This window comes from Xiphias gladius, chromosome 17 (genome assembly GCF_016859285.1).
Source record: "Xiphias gladius isolate SHS-SW01 ecotype Sanya breed wild chromosome 17, ASM1685928v1, whole genome shotgun sequence".
NCBI classification, from domain to species: Eukaryota; Metazoa; Chordata; class Actinopteri; order Istiophoriformes; family Xiphiidae; genus Xiphias; species Xiphias gladius.
The window spans coordinates 18,842,156-18,859,415 of record NC_053416.1 but is presented as its reverse complement, the minus strand read 5'-3'; the positions used below and the strand labels follow the sequence as shown (position 1 = coordinate 18,859,415).

At 40.6% G+C, this 17,260-nt stretch overlaps 2 protein-coding genes across 2 annotated transcripts; both read left to right on the top strand.

Moving 5' to 3' along the window:
* Positions 1-6,078: 6,078 nt before the first annotated feature.
* On the top strand, positions 6,079-8,136 carry gjb1a (gap junction protein beta 1a). Its single transcript, XM_040151081.1, has 2 exons — positions 6,079-6,106; positions 7,400-8,136. Exons 1-2 carry the CDS (start codon positions 6,079-6,081, stop codon positions 8,134-8,136), a joined length of 765 nt encoding a protein of 254 aa, XP_040007015.1.
* A 2,446-nt stretch (positions 8,137-10,582) lies between these two features.
* On the top strand, positions 10,583-14,301 carry gja2 (gap junction protein, alpha 2). Its single transcript, XM_040149533.1, has 2 exons — positions 10,583-10,884; positions 12,123-14,301. Exon 2 carries the CDS (start codon positions 12,175-12,177, stop codon positions 13,243-13,245), a length of 1,071 nt encoding a protein of 356 aa, XP_040005467.1. The 5' UTR covers positions 10,583-10,884; positions 12,123-12,174; the 3' UTR covers positions 13,246-14,301.
* Positions 14,302-17,260: the final 2,959 nt, after the last annotated feature.

Sequence of the window (17,260 nt, the reverse complement as noted above, 5' to 3'; positions counted from 1 at the left end):
AGCCTCATGTGGTTAAAAAAAAAAAAAAAAACAAACAAACATATTTCTGCTACACGAAATTTTATAAATGTTCCAGGGGTTAAACAACTCAAAGATATATGCAACCACCGAAGAGGGGTCACCAGCAGACAGTGCTTTGTTTTAAGGGGTCACGGCTGCCACAGGGTTCGTGTTCTTGAAGGCAGGCTTTCTAAAAGATAGTGTCAAGAGTCTGTGGCCAAAAATCAACGGTCCAATTCATAGAAAAACTGGGGGGGGGGGATTTTAAAAGATTCTCTAATGGATGCAAAAAGAGTAGATTTTTTTTAATGTGTAAAAGGTGACACTGTAAAAGAAAATCTGTCATTCAGTCAAAAAATGTGGTCATTCAGTCTCAACATTGTCATTTTGTGCTATCCAACAGAGTATTAAACCACAAAGAGGTGGTGACACAGATCAAAAACTACTTAGTTTATAATGCAAATGAAGGTTGTAATGCTTTATTGTTCATTGTAACAGCTTATCTTAAAAGATTTAAAGCTCATATATGGTGATGTTGCACACGTATAAATGCATCTGTCTGTGTAACTGTTCTGCGCCCCACGTGGGTTGTGTGGCTGATGGGTCCATGTGGAACACCTTGTTTTCCTGGCCACTTTTGTCCGGATTGCTTTGTTGATAATCTGATAGTCTATTTATGTCTCTAGAGTTAGATGGTCTGTAAATTTGGCTGACGCACGTCTTTTGACCGAAACATTAACTTTTATTCACAATTTTCCCTGTGTCACTTTTCCCACTTGAAATAAATTTACTCTGTTTCCATCTTTAAAGTTTCTGTTACTTTTTTTACTTTTAGTTTTTCTATCGAGGCATCACAAGCCTAAAAGACTGGGAACAACTGGCCTTAAAGTTAGACAAGTTAATTTATGACCAGAAGACTGGATAAATTCAGTAATTACCACCACACTTTCACCACTGAGTTGCCCTAGAGCAAGGCTCCTCTGCTCCACTGACAAACAGATCAGGCTCTGTTGTACCGAGCAGCTTTTAGGGGTCCACGTTCACATTCTAGTGAAGGTGGACTTCCCTCAATAAATTAAATAAAAGTTCATCTTGTCTTATATTTTCATTGCTCTATGATCAAAGCTACAGCAGAGCTATGTGTTGGAGGAAAATCCTTTTAAATCCAAAGCAGCTCATGATACACACACACCTGCATAGGCACATTATGTGTGGACTCCTGAACATATCACTAGGACCATGTGATTATTCCACAGTGAGACAGCACACACCTGTATGTGACTGCGTGTAATCCCACATTCAAGTTCAAGTACCATAACATGACCTGACATCGCAGCGCAGACAGCTTCGCCACATTTAGCATACGCGAGCGCTGAAGTGTCCCTTACAGCACACAACAACAGGAATCCTGCAAGAGTGATACTCGTAGTGGTGTGAAGGATTCTAATTAAGTATAATAAGGTCGCTCGACTCATAGTAGCGTTCGACATTAGGAATGTAAAAGAAATACCAAAATCTGTTTGTATGAAAACTGGCTTGATTATATTTTGACTAATGTCTGATGATAAACATAATGACTATTGCTATCTTGATCTATCTGCGGACACGTTTCTCTCCCAAGCGGCCTGTTTTGAGATGTCGCAATGTAAAGTTGGATGACTGAACAAATTGCTGCTGGTGTGATTTCCCTCTCACCATAAAGGACTGACTGCTGACTGCATGCACTGCTGATCTTTCAGTTCTGCAGAGTCAGAGTCAATCACTGACACGTTGCGATAACTGTCGCTGACCTCCAGATGTCCTCCTTCAGACTGAATTGAAGCAGGGAACAACGGTGAGCCTGCAAACACTTTAGAGTGCTTTATTTGAATCCACCAGTTACGTTACAAGTATGCAGAACTCAGTCAGTCAAACATTCAGTTACTGAGTTTCCCCAAGGCTCACTAATATTTGCAACCAGGGAATTTCACTCCGTGTACAGGTCAAAACGAGCCCGCTGCTTGGATTGAAACTTCTCTTCAGCCTTCATTTATAAAATCAACACCAGGAGTGTTAGAGAAGTTACAGAATGGCTATGAGAGATAATAAATCATCTTGATATCCCACAGGAATCTTTACACATAATTTCATGTCTTGGTAACACCTTTCTGACAGGCAACATTAGCAACTAAATGAACGATAAGGCAATGATTTGCAGTGTAGAGCCCTTTACAACGGTTAGAGTTATTCACAATATGTGCAACCGATTCTAAATGTTGTTCAGAGTCCAAATACATCTAACAATGGAGATGATGGTGTCCAGGGTACCATAAAGCAAGGTTATCTACACACACAAGCACCGACACACATACAGGTATGTCCATAAGTAATCGGACAGTGACACAATTTTCATAATTCTGCCTCTGTACACCGCCACAATGGATTTGAAACAAATTCATCGACTTTCAGCTTTAATTAAAGATGTTTAACAAAAATATCACATTAACTGTTTAGGAATTACAGCCATTTCTATACATAGTCCCTCCTTTTCAGAGGCTCAAAAGTAGTTGGACAGCTGACTGACAGTCAGTTCCATGGCTTGGTGTGGCCTGTTCCTTCGTTATTTCATGACAAATTCAGCAGATAAAAGATCTGGAGTTGATTCTAAGTGTTGAATTTGCATTTGGTAGCTGTTCGTGGTAACTCTCAATATGCTGTAAAAAGAGGTGTCGAGACAAATGAAGGAGGCCATCATTAGCCTGAAAAAACAAAACAAACCTATCAGACAGATGGCAGAAACATTAGGAGTGGCCGAATGAACAACTTAGGTCATTCTTAAAAAGAAGGAATGCACTGGCGAGCTCAGCGACACCAGAAGGCCTGGAAGACCACAAAAGACAACAAAAGTGGATGATCACAGAATTCTTTCCTTGGTGGAGAAAAACCCTTCATAACATCTAGACAGGTCATGAACACTCTTACTGAAGTCAAAACTGAGGGCAGAAAGACCCACAAACAAGCAACGACTGAAGGCGGCTGCAGTAAAGTCCTGGCAAAGCATCTCAAGGGAGGAAACTGCATTTGGTGATGTCCATGGGTTCCAGACTTCAGGCAGTCATGGACTGCAAAGGATTTTCATTCAAGTACTAAAAATAATCCTTATATTTATATTTATGTTGGTTTGTCCTATTACTTTTGAGCCTCATAAAATGAGGGACTATGTATAAAAATGGCTGTAATTCCAGTTAATATGATATTTCTGTTAAAGCTGAAAGTCTACACTTCAATCACATCTTGATGGCTTTGTTTCAATTCCATTGTGGTGGTGTATAGAGGCAAAATTATGAAAATTGACTCACTGTCCAAATCATTATGGACATCACCGTATTCTGACACACTTAGGAAGACATTGCATTGATTTCCATTCAGTCACTGGAGACTAACCTTAACCTGTCTTTAACCAAATTTTGCTTCTGCTTGTGGACAACACCTCCCTTAAAGAGCAAAATGTTTTCCTTAGTAGTCTCAAATCTGCACTGAATTTCAAAATGTTCACAATTCTCTCTCTCATATACCTATATTTGCATCATGCAACATTGTGCTGCACTAAAAATAAAGGTGGGAAATTTGTCCCACAAGGATAAATGTTAGGTCCCCTTCCATTTTCTCTTTACTTAACTAATATTTATTTTTCAACTGAACATTGCAATGTCTCTTTTTATGTTGATGACATTATGTTGATGATATTGGAAATCTAAAAGATACAGTAGAGTATTATAAATATTTAGGAATCTGGTTAGATATAGGTCAAAAATCAAAAATTCTATTTGGATTCAAACAGAAACAGAAAAAAAACATTATACAATCCACTATACAATCAAGGTCTGCAAGGTCTTGTGAGAAATTCTTGGTGCAGGGGAGACCAGTGCAGCGCACAGGATTAATTTCTGGTAAGACGCAGGAGGAACCCGGCTTGGAGACACCCGACAGAGCTCAGAACCTACAAGCGCTAAGCTCTACAGCTCCAAGCATAGTAGTTCAGCAGCATCGGATCAGGTGGCCTCCAGCAAGCCAATATAGATTGTGGCACCATTTCGATGAGGATGTGGCCAGAATCATCGAATCAACATCAGAGAGAGATGCAGACAAACGGCTTCAGACAATGACCGCCATCATTGTCAGTTATGTGGCAGAGAGGTTCGGCATTGAAGAGCGCAAGACCACCAGAACCAACTACACCATGAACCAAAGGGCAGACAAGAGAAACCACCGATGGCCGAGCTCCGGAACATCGTTAGGAAGAAACTCACGACCCTGCGCAGAGCAGAATGGCAGAGGAGACGGAAGAGAGAGAGAGCCAGGAAGCGAACTGCCTTTATAGCCAATCCATTCGGATTCACTAAGCAGCTGCATAGGCAGAAGGCCAGTGGCTCCAAGGAGGAGCTGAACCCCTTCCTGCACAACACCCTGAGCGACCCTGATAGAGGGCAGGTGCTAGGGCCCCTCAGGGCCCTCTTCAACATGTCACCTCCTACAGTGGAGTTCAGCACCAGAGAGCACACCTTGAAGAAAGTCCAAGAGGTGGTTACTGCAGCCAGAGCCAGCTCAGCTCCAGGACTCAGTGGAGTAACCTATAAAGCGTACAAGCGCTGCCCAGAGCTCCTCAGAATCCTTTGGAAGACTCCACAAGTGATTCGGTGCAAGGAGATCCTTTGCTGACTAGTGGAGGCAGACTTTCTGATCAAATAAAGCTCAGCTAACTAACTTTTAAATATCCAAAGAGAAAAAGGAAACTGTTTTGTTATCTCTGAAAAGTTATTTCATCTATTTGAAAAGCCAGACTCAGAAAATCAGTTGGTTTTGGTTTGTGACTGCGTCTGTAGATTTTCAGCCACAGAAACAGTGGGGTTATGTAGAAACACTTCCACATCCCAGTGCTAATTCAACCTAAAAAACAAGCACTTAATCCCACTTAGCAGAAATATGACAAACTGGGATTGGTCCAATAGGGACAGAGTGAGTAGGCTGAATCAGTGGTTAATTTTTAGGCGGGCAGCAACAATGTGGATGTAAAGGCTGAAGAGAAAAACTAGATGAGAGACTGATTATTATGATAATAAACCCTTGTCCTCTTATCTTTAGATTTTATGGGCCATTCTTTGTTTTAGACCTTTATTTTTTACTCCATATTGCGTCAAAAACATCCTCCACTTCCTCTGCAGAACACTGCACAATAAGGACCAGAGGACAGACTGCAGTCCCCACACAGATTCCTCAACTGGGCAGAAATTAAAATGTTTGATCTGAATTCTGAAGCTGTTTGTTTGGTCTGGGTAAATGGGGCTATTGTATGCAAATATTGCGCACAGAAGCATATGACCTCTCCAGTGCAGGGCAGTGGCTAGTGTGAGAGAAATCATTAGCAATGCAAAGTCATGGTGCTCTGATACTCTTGTTCACAGTCACCGATTGAGAAAAAAAAATTCTGCTACTCTCAACGTAAATGTTTCTGGATGTACTTTATTCCAAACTGCAGCTAAAGGTAAGTTGGTTTTACTCCTCACTCTGTTACCAGATCATGTAGCTGAAGAAATGTAGGAGCGTTTGCTTTCAGTGTGCTCAGCTGGTTTATTCTGTGCTTATGGGTAGGTTATGCTTTACTGTTATGTCTTAGCATGAAATTGAAGAGTTTGGGAAATTCCTTAAGACTTACAAAGACATAAAAATTAAAAAAAAATGACTCTCCAGCAAGCTGGTGACAAATTAGAGTTTGACTGTTCATATTGTCGGAACTAGAGGAGTCCTTCTCTATTAAACTTTGAGACACTTTTGGTGAACAAAAACATTTTCCTGCCAGGAATCAGAGAGTAATACAGACACTGTTACTTTGGGTGGAGATGCCCACTTTGTATGCTACGCCATGGCGACTGGTGAACTGTGAAAGCAGGTCACATGATGCATGGTGCCAGACTTGAGTGTTGCACTCTTAAGTGGCCTGCCAGCTGCAGAGGGGGGGGGGGGGCAGAGAGGCTTCCTTCTTCTCTGGATTCACATCCATGCCAGTCCAGCGGGTCAGCATTGTCCTCTACGGTGCCTCCTATGCCTCTTACACCTCCTGCTGAGCCGGGTAACAACTCATTTAAACTCATTTACAGTATACTGCATCAGACTGGAAATGCAAACATGTTGAAGACACAGGACAACCAACAACGGTGCAGAGGAGATAAAACACTTTGGATACTTTTAAAGTTAAAATAAATTTTTGACTTAGAAAAGTCCTAATTTGTTAATTTGGTGGAAGGAAAAGGAAGCAGAAAACCTGAGGTGCAGTTACACAGAGTGCTCTATCTCAACTTTTTTTTTTTAGGTACTAATTTCTTAGCTGTGGGACTATATTGTCCTACTTATTGGGTATGGTATTGTGTAACACCTAACTTTGCAGTTAGAGTGTATTTGTAAGTTTGCTGATGAATATTTGAACATATTTCAGATTCATTTTTTAGTCCATTCTCTCAAGTCTCTGCTCATCACCTGGCTAGATATATTAAGGTACAAGGGCTGCATATAACAACTATTTTCATTATCAGTTAACCTGCAGATTATTTTCTTGATAATTTGATTAAGTGTTTGTTTTATAGAATAAAGAAAATACTGACAAATAGCCATTACAAATTCCTGATGTCCAAAATTGTAATTTGCCTTGGAGTGCACATCCTACATAAAATTATAGAAAATCATCTGTATGGTAATTATTTTTTAAAAATTAGAAAGATCTGGTAAAGGGATCTTAATCTTAAAGAGAGGATATACTGTATGGAAAAACGTGGTGGCTGATGCCAAGTGCTCAGTTAGAGATATAGTGGGCAAATTTATATGCTACAAAATTGATCACAGCTATTATTATACACCAGTTAACCTATAAAACATGGGACTCGGGTGAAAATTACTACTGAAAGTGTAAAAATGAAGCAGGTAGTTTTCTTCATATGTTGTTTTTATTACTCATTTCCAAAAAGGAAATGAGTAATAAAAAACATTGGGGAGTGGTGGCATAAACCACTGCCAGGATCTCCCAGACTGGGTGACAGGTCTCTTGGCCTTGCAATTGCAGCTTTATTGGGACTTCAAGGATTGTTCCAGTGAGAGAGAAAAAAAAAAAAGCCTTTACTGTAAGTATTTTTGTTTATTGGTTTGTGTTATTTTATCTCTATTAGCTACTTTTATGTGCCCAGATTTGTTCTGTTTATTCTGTTACCTGTTCTTCAATGATTTACTGTAGGTTTGTGTTGTCTTGTGTTGCATCATGTTCTGTATTTACTGGAACACTTTAAATTACAAAAAAAAAAGAAAATAATCTTTAGCAAAATCTTCTTTCACCTGTTGACACTCTTTGATGTGTTTTTTGCATTTCCTCCGTCAGACCCGGAACCAAAGATGAACTGGGCATCATTTTATGCTGTCATCAGCGGTGTGAACAGACACTCCACAGGCATCGGTCGCATCTGGCTCTCTGTCCTGTTCATTTTCCGCATCCTGGTCCTGGTGGTCGCAGCCGAGAGTGTGTGGGGCGACGAGAAGTCCGGCTTCACCTGCAACACCCAGCAGCCGGGCTGCAACAGCGTCTGCTATGACCACTTCTTCCCCATCTCTCACATCCGCCTGTGGGCACTGCAGCTCATCCTGGTCTCCACTCCTGCCCTGCTGGTAGCCATGCATGTGGCCCACCGCCGCCACGTTGACAAGAGGCTCTACAGACTGTCAGGGCGGACCAACCCCAAAGACCTGGAGCAGATAAAGACCCAGAAGATGAAAATCACAGGTGCTCTCTGGTGGACGTACGTCATTAGCCTGTTGTTCCGCATTGTCTTTGAGGTCACCTTTATGTACGTGTTTTACATGATCTACCCCGGTTACAAGATGATCCGGCTGGTGAAGTGTGACTCGTACCCCTGTCCCAACACAGTGGACTGCTTTGTGTCGAGGCCCACAGAGAAGACTGTCTTCACCGTGTTCATGCTGGCCGTGTCAGGGGTTTGTATTCTGCTCAACATTGCAGAGGTGGTCTTCTTGGTTGGGAAGGCCTGCAGTAAGCATTTGCACAATGCTGGAGACTCGACTATGGGTGCTTGGATCCAACAAAAACTCTGCTCATTATAACAAGGCACACAGATTTCATACCTGCACGAAGGGATATGAAAGTGACCGTAGGTCCAGGCAACAACAGTTAATTTAACATGTGAGTAATGTACATAAAATATACTGTAAATCACAGTTTGAAATGGTTATGATTTATCCAGTGTTTATAATCTAAGTGAACAAAGCATAATATTTTCAGACAACAAGTTTCACCCCAGTGCGCACAAGATTTTCAGTGATATTTCAAAGCATTCTCACTGGAAATGCAATATCTGTGGATAAGTTACAACTTGTGCCATGAACCAAAACACTGTAAACAGCAGCACTGACAACAACAATAATATAATGTAACATAATATAATAGCTTGATGTTTGGACGAATAAAGATCAATTCAGCAACATTTTATAAAACGATATTCCAGCTGACCATGTCCTCAGCCTTCATGTCATGGAATTTTTGATGTTTTAATTATGATGAAGATTTTTGGTCTTGAAATGAAAATATTAAATTAAGATATGTGATTTAAAATCATTAGATTGTGTCTGCTGAAAATAAAATTAAATATTCTATTATTTACATCAAATATGATCATGAATTACATGCTTTTGTCTATATCACCATGAACTGAATCTAATGGACTTGGGGATTTATGGCGTTTCTTCAGCTGTTATTAGTGAGATGTTTTACTAATAAAATGGAAAATATGTTGCATTTCATAAATGTTAAATGATACAGTGTTTGTTTAATACAGATTATTTACTTCGGTGGTTAAATGGCTCCTTCAGAAACAAAGCAATAACTCAAGACAAACACACAAAAAAAACTTGAACTGCAAACTTTCTATTTTGAAGTTTACTACTGATTTCTAAACATGTTATTTAAATTCATTCATTTTGAAGCTGGATGTTTGTTTCTTGTCAATACATAGAAGGTTAAAATCAACCAGAGTTTGTGTAATTGTGGTATTTTCAAAAGATTTTCTCACCAGGTCGAAGTTCAGAAGGAGATGATTACACATGCTGAAATGTCTCATGTAAAACGTCTGAGGCTTCTTAAATATGACCCCAATGGGAGTGTTCCAACACACAATGGACCAAGACAGTTCTGTTGTATTTCGATAGGATTTCTTGACTAAGTGGAAATATTTCACGTGACATAAATCACCAGAGAACATCAGTTATGCGTAAGAGCAAATTAAGCTGCAGTCACTGCTGTGCCATTTTCTGTGATTCTTCTCAGCTGTCAGCAGTGTGACTTGGAGGACAACAAGACATGTGAATGAAACTTCATCAGACATTTAGTAGCAGCATCACCATCTTTAGACTTCAGATCCTCTGAGCCACGTTGCCACCTGTGAGGAAACATCTCAGGCTGATTAAGTTCTTCTGAAGGCCAGAGTGCAGAGTTTTGGTGTTATCAATAGCTGCGCCATGTAAGGGGTCAGTGTGTGGGTGACAATGGTTGACCCAGGGGACAGCTGGACCGGCCGTGGCCGAGCAAGAGGGCATTTCTCTTTTTAAGGAACGTGTCGGCACACACCATCTATAGTGCTCAGATTGATGAGAAGCATACTGGCAGCGCTTTAGCAAACACAAATTCCTCCAATCTGTTATTCCTGTTTGTGATCAGTGTTAGAGGCGACTGTCAGTCAGCTACAACAAGGTGTAATACTTAATTAAAAGTCCTGCATTCAAAATCTTATTTAAGTAAAAGAACATAAGTATTAGCAATAAAATGTACTTAAAGTGTCAAAAGTAAAAGTACCAATTATGCAAAATGGCCCCAGTCAGTGTTAACATCTCTGAAGTATCTATAATATTGGAACATTATTACTGATTTATAACATGTAAATGTAAGCAGCATTTTACTGTTGTCGCTGGTCAAGCTAGACCTAGTTTTATCCTATCTATATACATTTTGACTGTGTAATCTGGAGAAATGCAACACAATTTATAGCTTATCATATATTATGTATATTTACTTTAAAGGACAATCGAAAAAGCTGTCAAATATATGTAGTGGTGTAATGTTTCTATCTGAAATGTAGTGGAGGTCAGGTACAAAGCAACAGAAATTGGAAATACTCAAGTAAAGTACAAAACAAGTACCTCAAAATTTGCTCAAGTACAGTTGAGTAAATAGACTTACTTACTTTTCACCACTGTTCTGTGGCCTGCACCAGAGTAACACTGCAAATAAAGCGTTTGACTACATGACTCAGCGTCTCTATAACAGCATTAGGTTTGTGCATCTTTCACTGTATGTATCTGTCACTCATTCCACAAGCAGTAACCCTGACTGAGGGACGGCTCTACAGTGTCTAACACTGTCAAGGGTCAGATCACCATGAGAGTGACAACAAAGCCACTCCCCTCACCATGAATTATATTTAGCGCACCCTGACATGTAAGACCAACCTGCACCCTCACTGGACTTCTCAGCTGCCACTCAGTTGAACAGAAAAACCTCTTAAGCGAGGGGTTTTTATACTTTTCTACGGGCACGAATGTTTTCAATCTGTGCTTGCACTGAGACCAGGCAGGGATTTCGTTATGATGGCTTGTTGAACACTGGGCATTGATCGGGTCAGAGTGGGAGGGCAGCAGGCGGGATTACAGAGCCACCAGTTAAAACTATCTTAGGGAAGTTTATCTTGGCGTTGCATTTTCCTCAGTGGTTCAGGAGAACATGGCCTCTCTGTGATTTGAAGAGGCTCAGTCGCCAAGTGACTCTGGATCTGCACTGCTGTAGGAGATGAACATTATCAGGTATGTCTTGGTATGTATGAATTTATAAATGAAATCCAGGCCCACTTTCAGTACACTTGTAGCTGTTACTAGCCGACTTGTGTGGAAAGTTTTTTCTGGATCCTTCATTTCCTAGCTGGCAATCCTGAATTTCAAACAGGTGCTCAGATTCAGAGTCTTTCTACCTCCGATCACTGTTCCCTATTTCTAAGGGACGAGTACAGTTATTTTTTATGTTAGATTTTTTGCTACACTATAGCCAAAAGTTCCCTGAAATTTTAAATAAATACCTAATTCTGGAGTTGGGGAGCAATGTTGGGTACTGTGTCACAAGATCTATGCTGAGGCTAAGCATCTCCCCAGACTGCTCCAGGGCTTTCTCTCAGACACAGTCCACTGTGTCCTGGGAATTTTATGAGGATACACTGGATAGGACACAACCTTTAAGAATACAAACAGTGAATTCATAATCAATCAGTGTTCCTCTTGGTAAGTCACTTCTGGGCTTTTGAAAGTACAGTAGCCTTTGGTTGTAGGGTGTCTGGAACACTATGCCACTAGCAAAAAGAAATACAGTATTTATATTGATATGCATACAAGGAATGTCATGAATAAATTATATTTCATCTAAACTGGCTGAATTCACTTATTGGATTGAATGTCATTTCTATGCATGTAAATGCACAGATTGTCGGTTTAAAGTTTATGAATCGGATCATTTATCAATTCACTTGATCAAATTTACATTGTGGTTCCCACATTTAAGCGCGACACAGGTATTCTGCATGCATAAAATGCATAAAAACACAAGATACTGTTATGAGTATCAGGTTTATTTGGATCCTGCTGTGACCCCTTTGCTTCTGAATTTGTCTTTGAAGCTGGTACAATCAATATTTAAAAAAAACAACCAATTGGTCAAATGACTGTGTGTGATGAAAAGGGCTCGCTCGTAGTGACAAATCCACATAAAATTACCCCCCAGCTCTGCAGTTTCCCTCAGCTCTATTGAACTTTTTTTAGCTTTGATGCTAATGTAAATAGGTGACTGGTTCCAAACAGTTATTAACTTCAAACGTGACATGTCAGTATTGTGCTCACAGTTTGTTTCCAATACCCTTAAGTGGCCTAAAAATCTGGTTCTGTTGGCATACTGTACCAAGTTTTAGCGCCGAGTCTTTCTTTCATCCAACTTAAGGTGAAGCTGTCTCTGATAAAACTTATATGTTTCAGCCTTACATTTTTCCTTGTCCTTACAGGCGTATCTCCTCGTTTTTGTCGAACAAGCTGAGTCTATATCTGTGAGCCAGTATGGGGGACTGGAACTTGTTGGGGAAGCTGCTGGAGAGTGCCCAGGAACACTCCACTGTTGTGGGTAAAGTCTGGCTGACAGTGCTGTTTATCTTCCGCATCCTGGTGCTGGGAGCCGCCGCTGAGAAGGTGTGGGGCGACGAGCAGTCCGGCTTCACCTGTGATACCAAGCAGCCCGGTTGTCAGAACGTCTGCTATGACAAGACCTTCCCCATTTCTCACATTCGCTTCTGGGTGATGCAAATCATCTTTGTCTCCACGCCAACTCTCATTTATCTGGGCCACATCCTTCATCTGGTCCGCATGGAGGAAAAGGAAAAGCAGAAAGAGAAGGAGCTCGCCATCCAGAATGAAAAGCAGCAGCAGTTACTTGGCAACAAGACCAAGAAGGCCCCAGTTAAAGACAACCAGGGCCACGTGCGTTTGCAAGGTGCACTGCTGCGAACCTACGTCTTCAACATTATTTTCAAGACCCTGTTTGAAGTGGCCTTTATTGTAGCTCAGTACTTCCTGTATGGTTTTGAGCTCAAGCCGATGTACACCTGCGACCGCTGGCCTTGCCCTAACGTGGTGAACTGCTACATCTCCCGACCAACTGAGAAGACAGTCTTCATCCTCTTCATGCTGGCAGTGGCCTGCATCTCACTGCTGCTCAACCTGGTGGAAATGTACCATCTAGGTTTCACAAAGTGCCACCAGGGGCTCCGCTACAGACGATCACAGCTTGCGAGTGGGGCCCCCAAGCACTTAACGGAGGCAGTTATGCCCTTTGTACCGAGCTACAACTACCTTGCTGGTCATCCTGCAGTGCCTGAGCCTTTCCCTACAGACTCAAAATACGGCATGGCAGAGCCAAACTCTGCTTACAGCCCCTACAACAGCAAAGTGGTTTACAAGCAGAACAGAGACAATATGGCTGTCGAGAGGAAAGGTAAATCAGAGGGAGACGATGTGAAGGAGAGGAAAACCTCCAGTCCTGTCTTTGAAATGCCCGTTGAAAATCAGCGCAGAAACAGTCAGTCAAGCAAGCACAGCAACAACAAGAGTAGGCTGGATGACCTGAAGATCTAGGGAACCTTCTGTGTTTCTATACAAGGGGTTTCTATCAGGAACAACAGGCATTAGCCTGTGAACATAATTGCATGAGTACAGAAGATTATTAGGAACAAATCTAATGAGTAAAGCCAAAAAATATTATAGTTGTGATCAATCAATGCAAGTCAAGACTTGAGGGCACACAGGACAGCTTTGTAAATGAGGAACAAGTATTGAATGCATTTTCAAGAGCTCCTCGGCTCACAGGGTTTTTTAAATATGAAAGATTATTTACCCACATGCATAAAAAGATAATATCCATAAATTACTATTATGTTCATATCTTTTTCATGGGTTCACCCAAGAGAGCAAGTATCATGATGTTACTTAGAAGACAGGGTTTAATAGGGTGATGCTTAAATACATTTTATTCTGCTTTCACTATAAGTTTGTGTGTGATGGATGCAACTTTAAGGACTAAAAGTGAAAAAGCCCCACTGCTCACTCAAAAGTCTCAATTCCTCTTTTGGGATCTTGATATCAACTAATAGCTCACACTTCCTCATTTAAGCTCAAAACAATGTTGTGCTTTCACAAATCTGGCTGTGTTTTCTAAAATGTTGACTTGCACATTAATTAACACTCAAACTTGTTTTGCACACGTTCAGTAGTTTTGACATTATTGAACTTGAACTGAATATGTGGGTGATGAAGATGCTGATTACTTGAGAATTTTTTGTTTACAAGCAGTTTACTTAAACTAAAACTGTGAGTTGCATGAAAAAGATGTCAAAACAAAAGCAAAAACATGCTGTTACACTTGTAAATATGTTGCAGACATGAATTTCTTACTTCCAGTTCAATATTTGAGAATATGTGTGAATGCAGCTTTTATATATAAGTATACATATATACATTTTAGAGCTGCGTAGTTTACCATCACAGATTTCTCAAACGCTGTTGTCTTTTCGAGAGACTTAGTGAGTATTTCCATTCAACTTTTGCTTTTAACAATCAAATATTGGCAATAAATGTCAACCTTTATTTGGACTTTCTACAAAAGCAGATATCATGACATATACGAACATTCAATTACCATGCTTACTTGTTTGTGACTGTAATTTTATTAAACTGATGTGCAGCAAAGGAGTGTTTTGTCAAAATTCCTCTTTTAATTCAGATGTCAGATCTACTTTGATCATCGACAGGCTAAAAATAACTTCCATTTCTTCCTCACTTGACATAAAAATATCACAGATATACTCTGGTGGTATTTTTTTCTGCCCGTATGGAGCTTTTTCACAACCTTTCCACTGCTGGAGGCAAGCTGATGATGGTGTGATGTAAATAGAAAACTCCGGTAATAAAAAATGTACTACTCATCCCACAACTCAGCAAATGTCACAGTTTCAGAGCCAGACTATGCTGGTATTCATATAAGCCTCTTATTAGACGACTGATGTTTCCATGTTTATCAGAGCATTAATTCAGTAAAAGTGAATTTAATATGTGTGCCCCTTAGATTTCAAGTATTTGGTTGCTGTATGTTTTAATCAGAACAGTTTGATTTGTCACAGGATCATGAATGTTTTAATCATTTAAGTGGATGTAGATCATCTCAAAATCAATTCTATACATATCAGACATGAAAAAATAAAATGAACATAAACCACATAAAACAGACTTCAAAGACTTCCTTTTTTCACCTACATAACATTGCAAAAATCAGGCACATCCTTTCTCAAAGACGCAGAAAAACTAGTCCATGCCATTGCTTCTTCTAGGTTGGATTATTGGGATTTCTTATTATCAGGCTGTCCCAGCATGTCTTTAAATACTCTCCAGCTGATCCAGAATGCTGCAGCTCAAGTACTGACAGGAGCTAGGAAAACAGATCATATTTCTCCTGTGTTAGCTTCTCTGCATTGGCTCCCTGTAAAATCCAGAATAGAATTTAAAATCCTCCTCCTCACCTTCAAAGCCCTTTTTGGTCAGGCGCCATCATATCTGTAAGAGCTCATAGTGCCCTATTACCCCAGTAGAACACTGCGCTCCCAGAACGCAGGCTTACTTTTGGTTCTTAGAGTCTCCAAAAGTACAATAGAAGGCAGAGCCTTCAGTTGTCAGACTCCTCTACAGTGGAACCATCTTCCAGTTTTGGTCCGGGAGGCAGAAACCCACTCCACATTTAAGAGTACGCTTAAAACCTTCCATTTTGATAAAGCTTACAGTTAGGGCTGGCTCAGGCTGGTCTTGACCCATCCCCTAGTTATGCTGCTATAGGCCTAGAATGCCCGGTGACTTCCCGTGATGCACCAAGCTCCTCTCTCCTCTTCTTCCTCTCCATCTGCACGCATTCAGATGGCATCAATGCTTGTTATTAACTTGACTTCTTCTCTATCCCATAGTTTTGCATGCTTTCTCGTCTCTCTCCTCTCTCTTCCTGTAGCTTTCTGCAGGTATTTCTGCCTCTAGAGCTGCAGAGTCTTGAGTGAGAAAAATGTATCTGAGCTTTTGTGAAAAACTCCCTTGTTTGAGTTTAAGTGACTTGAGTTTTTTGAAAAGATGAACATAATGTCACATGAACTAAAAAACTGATGCATGCAAATATGTGTTATCCAGGCCTATATCACATACTTCTGAACCATGAATACAAATAGTTAATTCTCATAGTGTGTTTTTTTTTATCTGCTATCACTCAAGATAAGAATAATGGTCTTGATGATGTTTTACAAATAAATGCTTCGTAAAGGGTTTAGTTCCTCACAGGTAGAAAAGTCCCAATCTGGACCCTGTCTGGCTGACAACAGCCTCCTGCAGGTAACAGCTTCCATGTATTCAAATGTATCTGATGCGAATGTTACTAGGATGCATATACTGCGATGATTTGTGGGTGCTGCGTTGTGTTGTGATGTTGTGTGGTCACTATCTGCTCAGTGTATCAATGGACCCCTGTTGTTTTTTGCCTGAAGCTGCCATGTTAACTTCTTGGTTTCTGCCAGCTGCAGCACACACACAAAGACTGAGTGTGGTGTGGATGGACACATTTCCAAAACACATACCATCATACACTGGTGAGAGCTAGGCTTCAAAGGCTTCTTCGCTGCTTCTATAAATAACTCCTCATGCACACTTGGAGGAGCATTGTGAGTGAAATGGGGATAGGAGCGCCGAAAACTTTCTTCCCCGGCATCGACAGCAATAACAAGTTGTTGCCAACAATTTAGCCCAAATAAAGACAGAGAGGCTTGTTGTGCATCAAATCATGAAGCAGCACTAATATTTATAAAATGATGCCGTCTTAAAAGAGGGTTCTGACACAGTCAACACACAGCATGCCAGTGATAGCGCTGTGTATCATCTCTTCTCTGCCCTGCAACAGGAATAACAACTGCAATAGTTTCTTTCATTTAGTCAGATGCTTGTTGGCTGAGTGCGATCACCTTTGTTTCTCTGTGATTTATCTGAAACTCATTTTAGTTTATAATTTGATATTTTAAGTAGTCACAAATAAAACTTAGACTGTTTAAATCCAGCATAGTTTTTAAGTTACTACAATATCTTTTTTTACCATCATTAACCAAGGCCAGTGGCATGTATGATTAAAAACTGACTCATAATGGCTGTAGAACAGTTTGTCTGTGAGAGAGGAGAAATGCTTCTGGTCTTCACTGACTTTCATTAATGATATGAACCAAGATAAGAACTCTCAAACTTCCAGATCAGCCTGATCGCTCTTGAAAGGAAAGGCTGAGAACTGAACAGGTGATGGGGGTTAAGGTTATGAACTTGGGGTTACAACCATATGCAACCAAATCTCTGAGCCAGAATAGTATGTAGGAGGGATTTGCAGAGACCGTCCGTCACCGAGCCCCACTGCTGCTTGTAAATCAGACAGACAGAGTCCACGCTTTAGGACGAGTCAACGAGGGGGCATTTCTCTGTTAATGATGATTTATTATGGGCCCAAGTATGATCCCAAGTTTCTGTCATTCCATGAAGAGGCTATTTTTGTTGCTGCTGTGTCGCAGAAAGCAGTAAGTGTCCATCA

Excerpts from the sequence above, each read along its gene's own strand:
- gjb1a (XM_040151081.1), top strand. The coding sequence starts at position 6,079 with ATGCCTCTTACACCTCCTGCTGAGCCGG. Across the intron at positions 6,107-7,399 it reads TACACCTCCTGCTGAGCCGG|ACCCGGAACCAAAGATGAAC; the intron begins GTAACAACTCAT and ends TTCCTCCGTCAG.
- gja2 (XM_040149533.1), top strand. The coding sequence starts at position 12,175 with ATGGGGGACTGGAACTTGTTGGGGAAGCTGCTGGAGAGTGCCCAGGAA.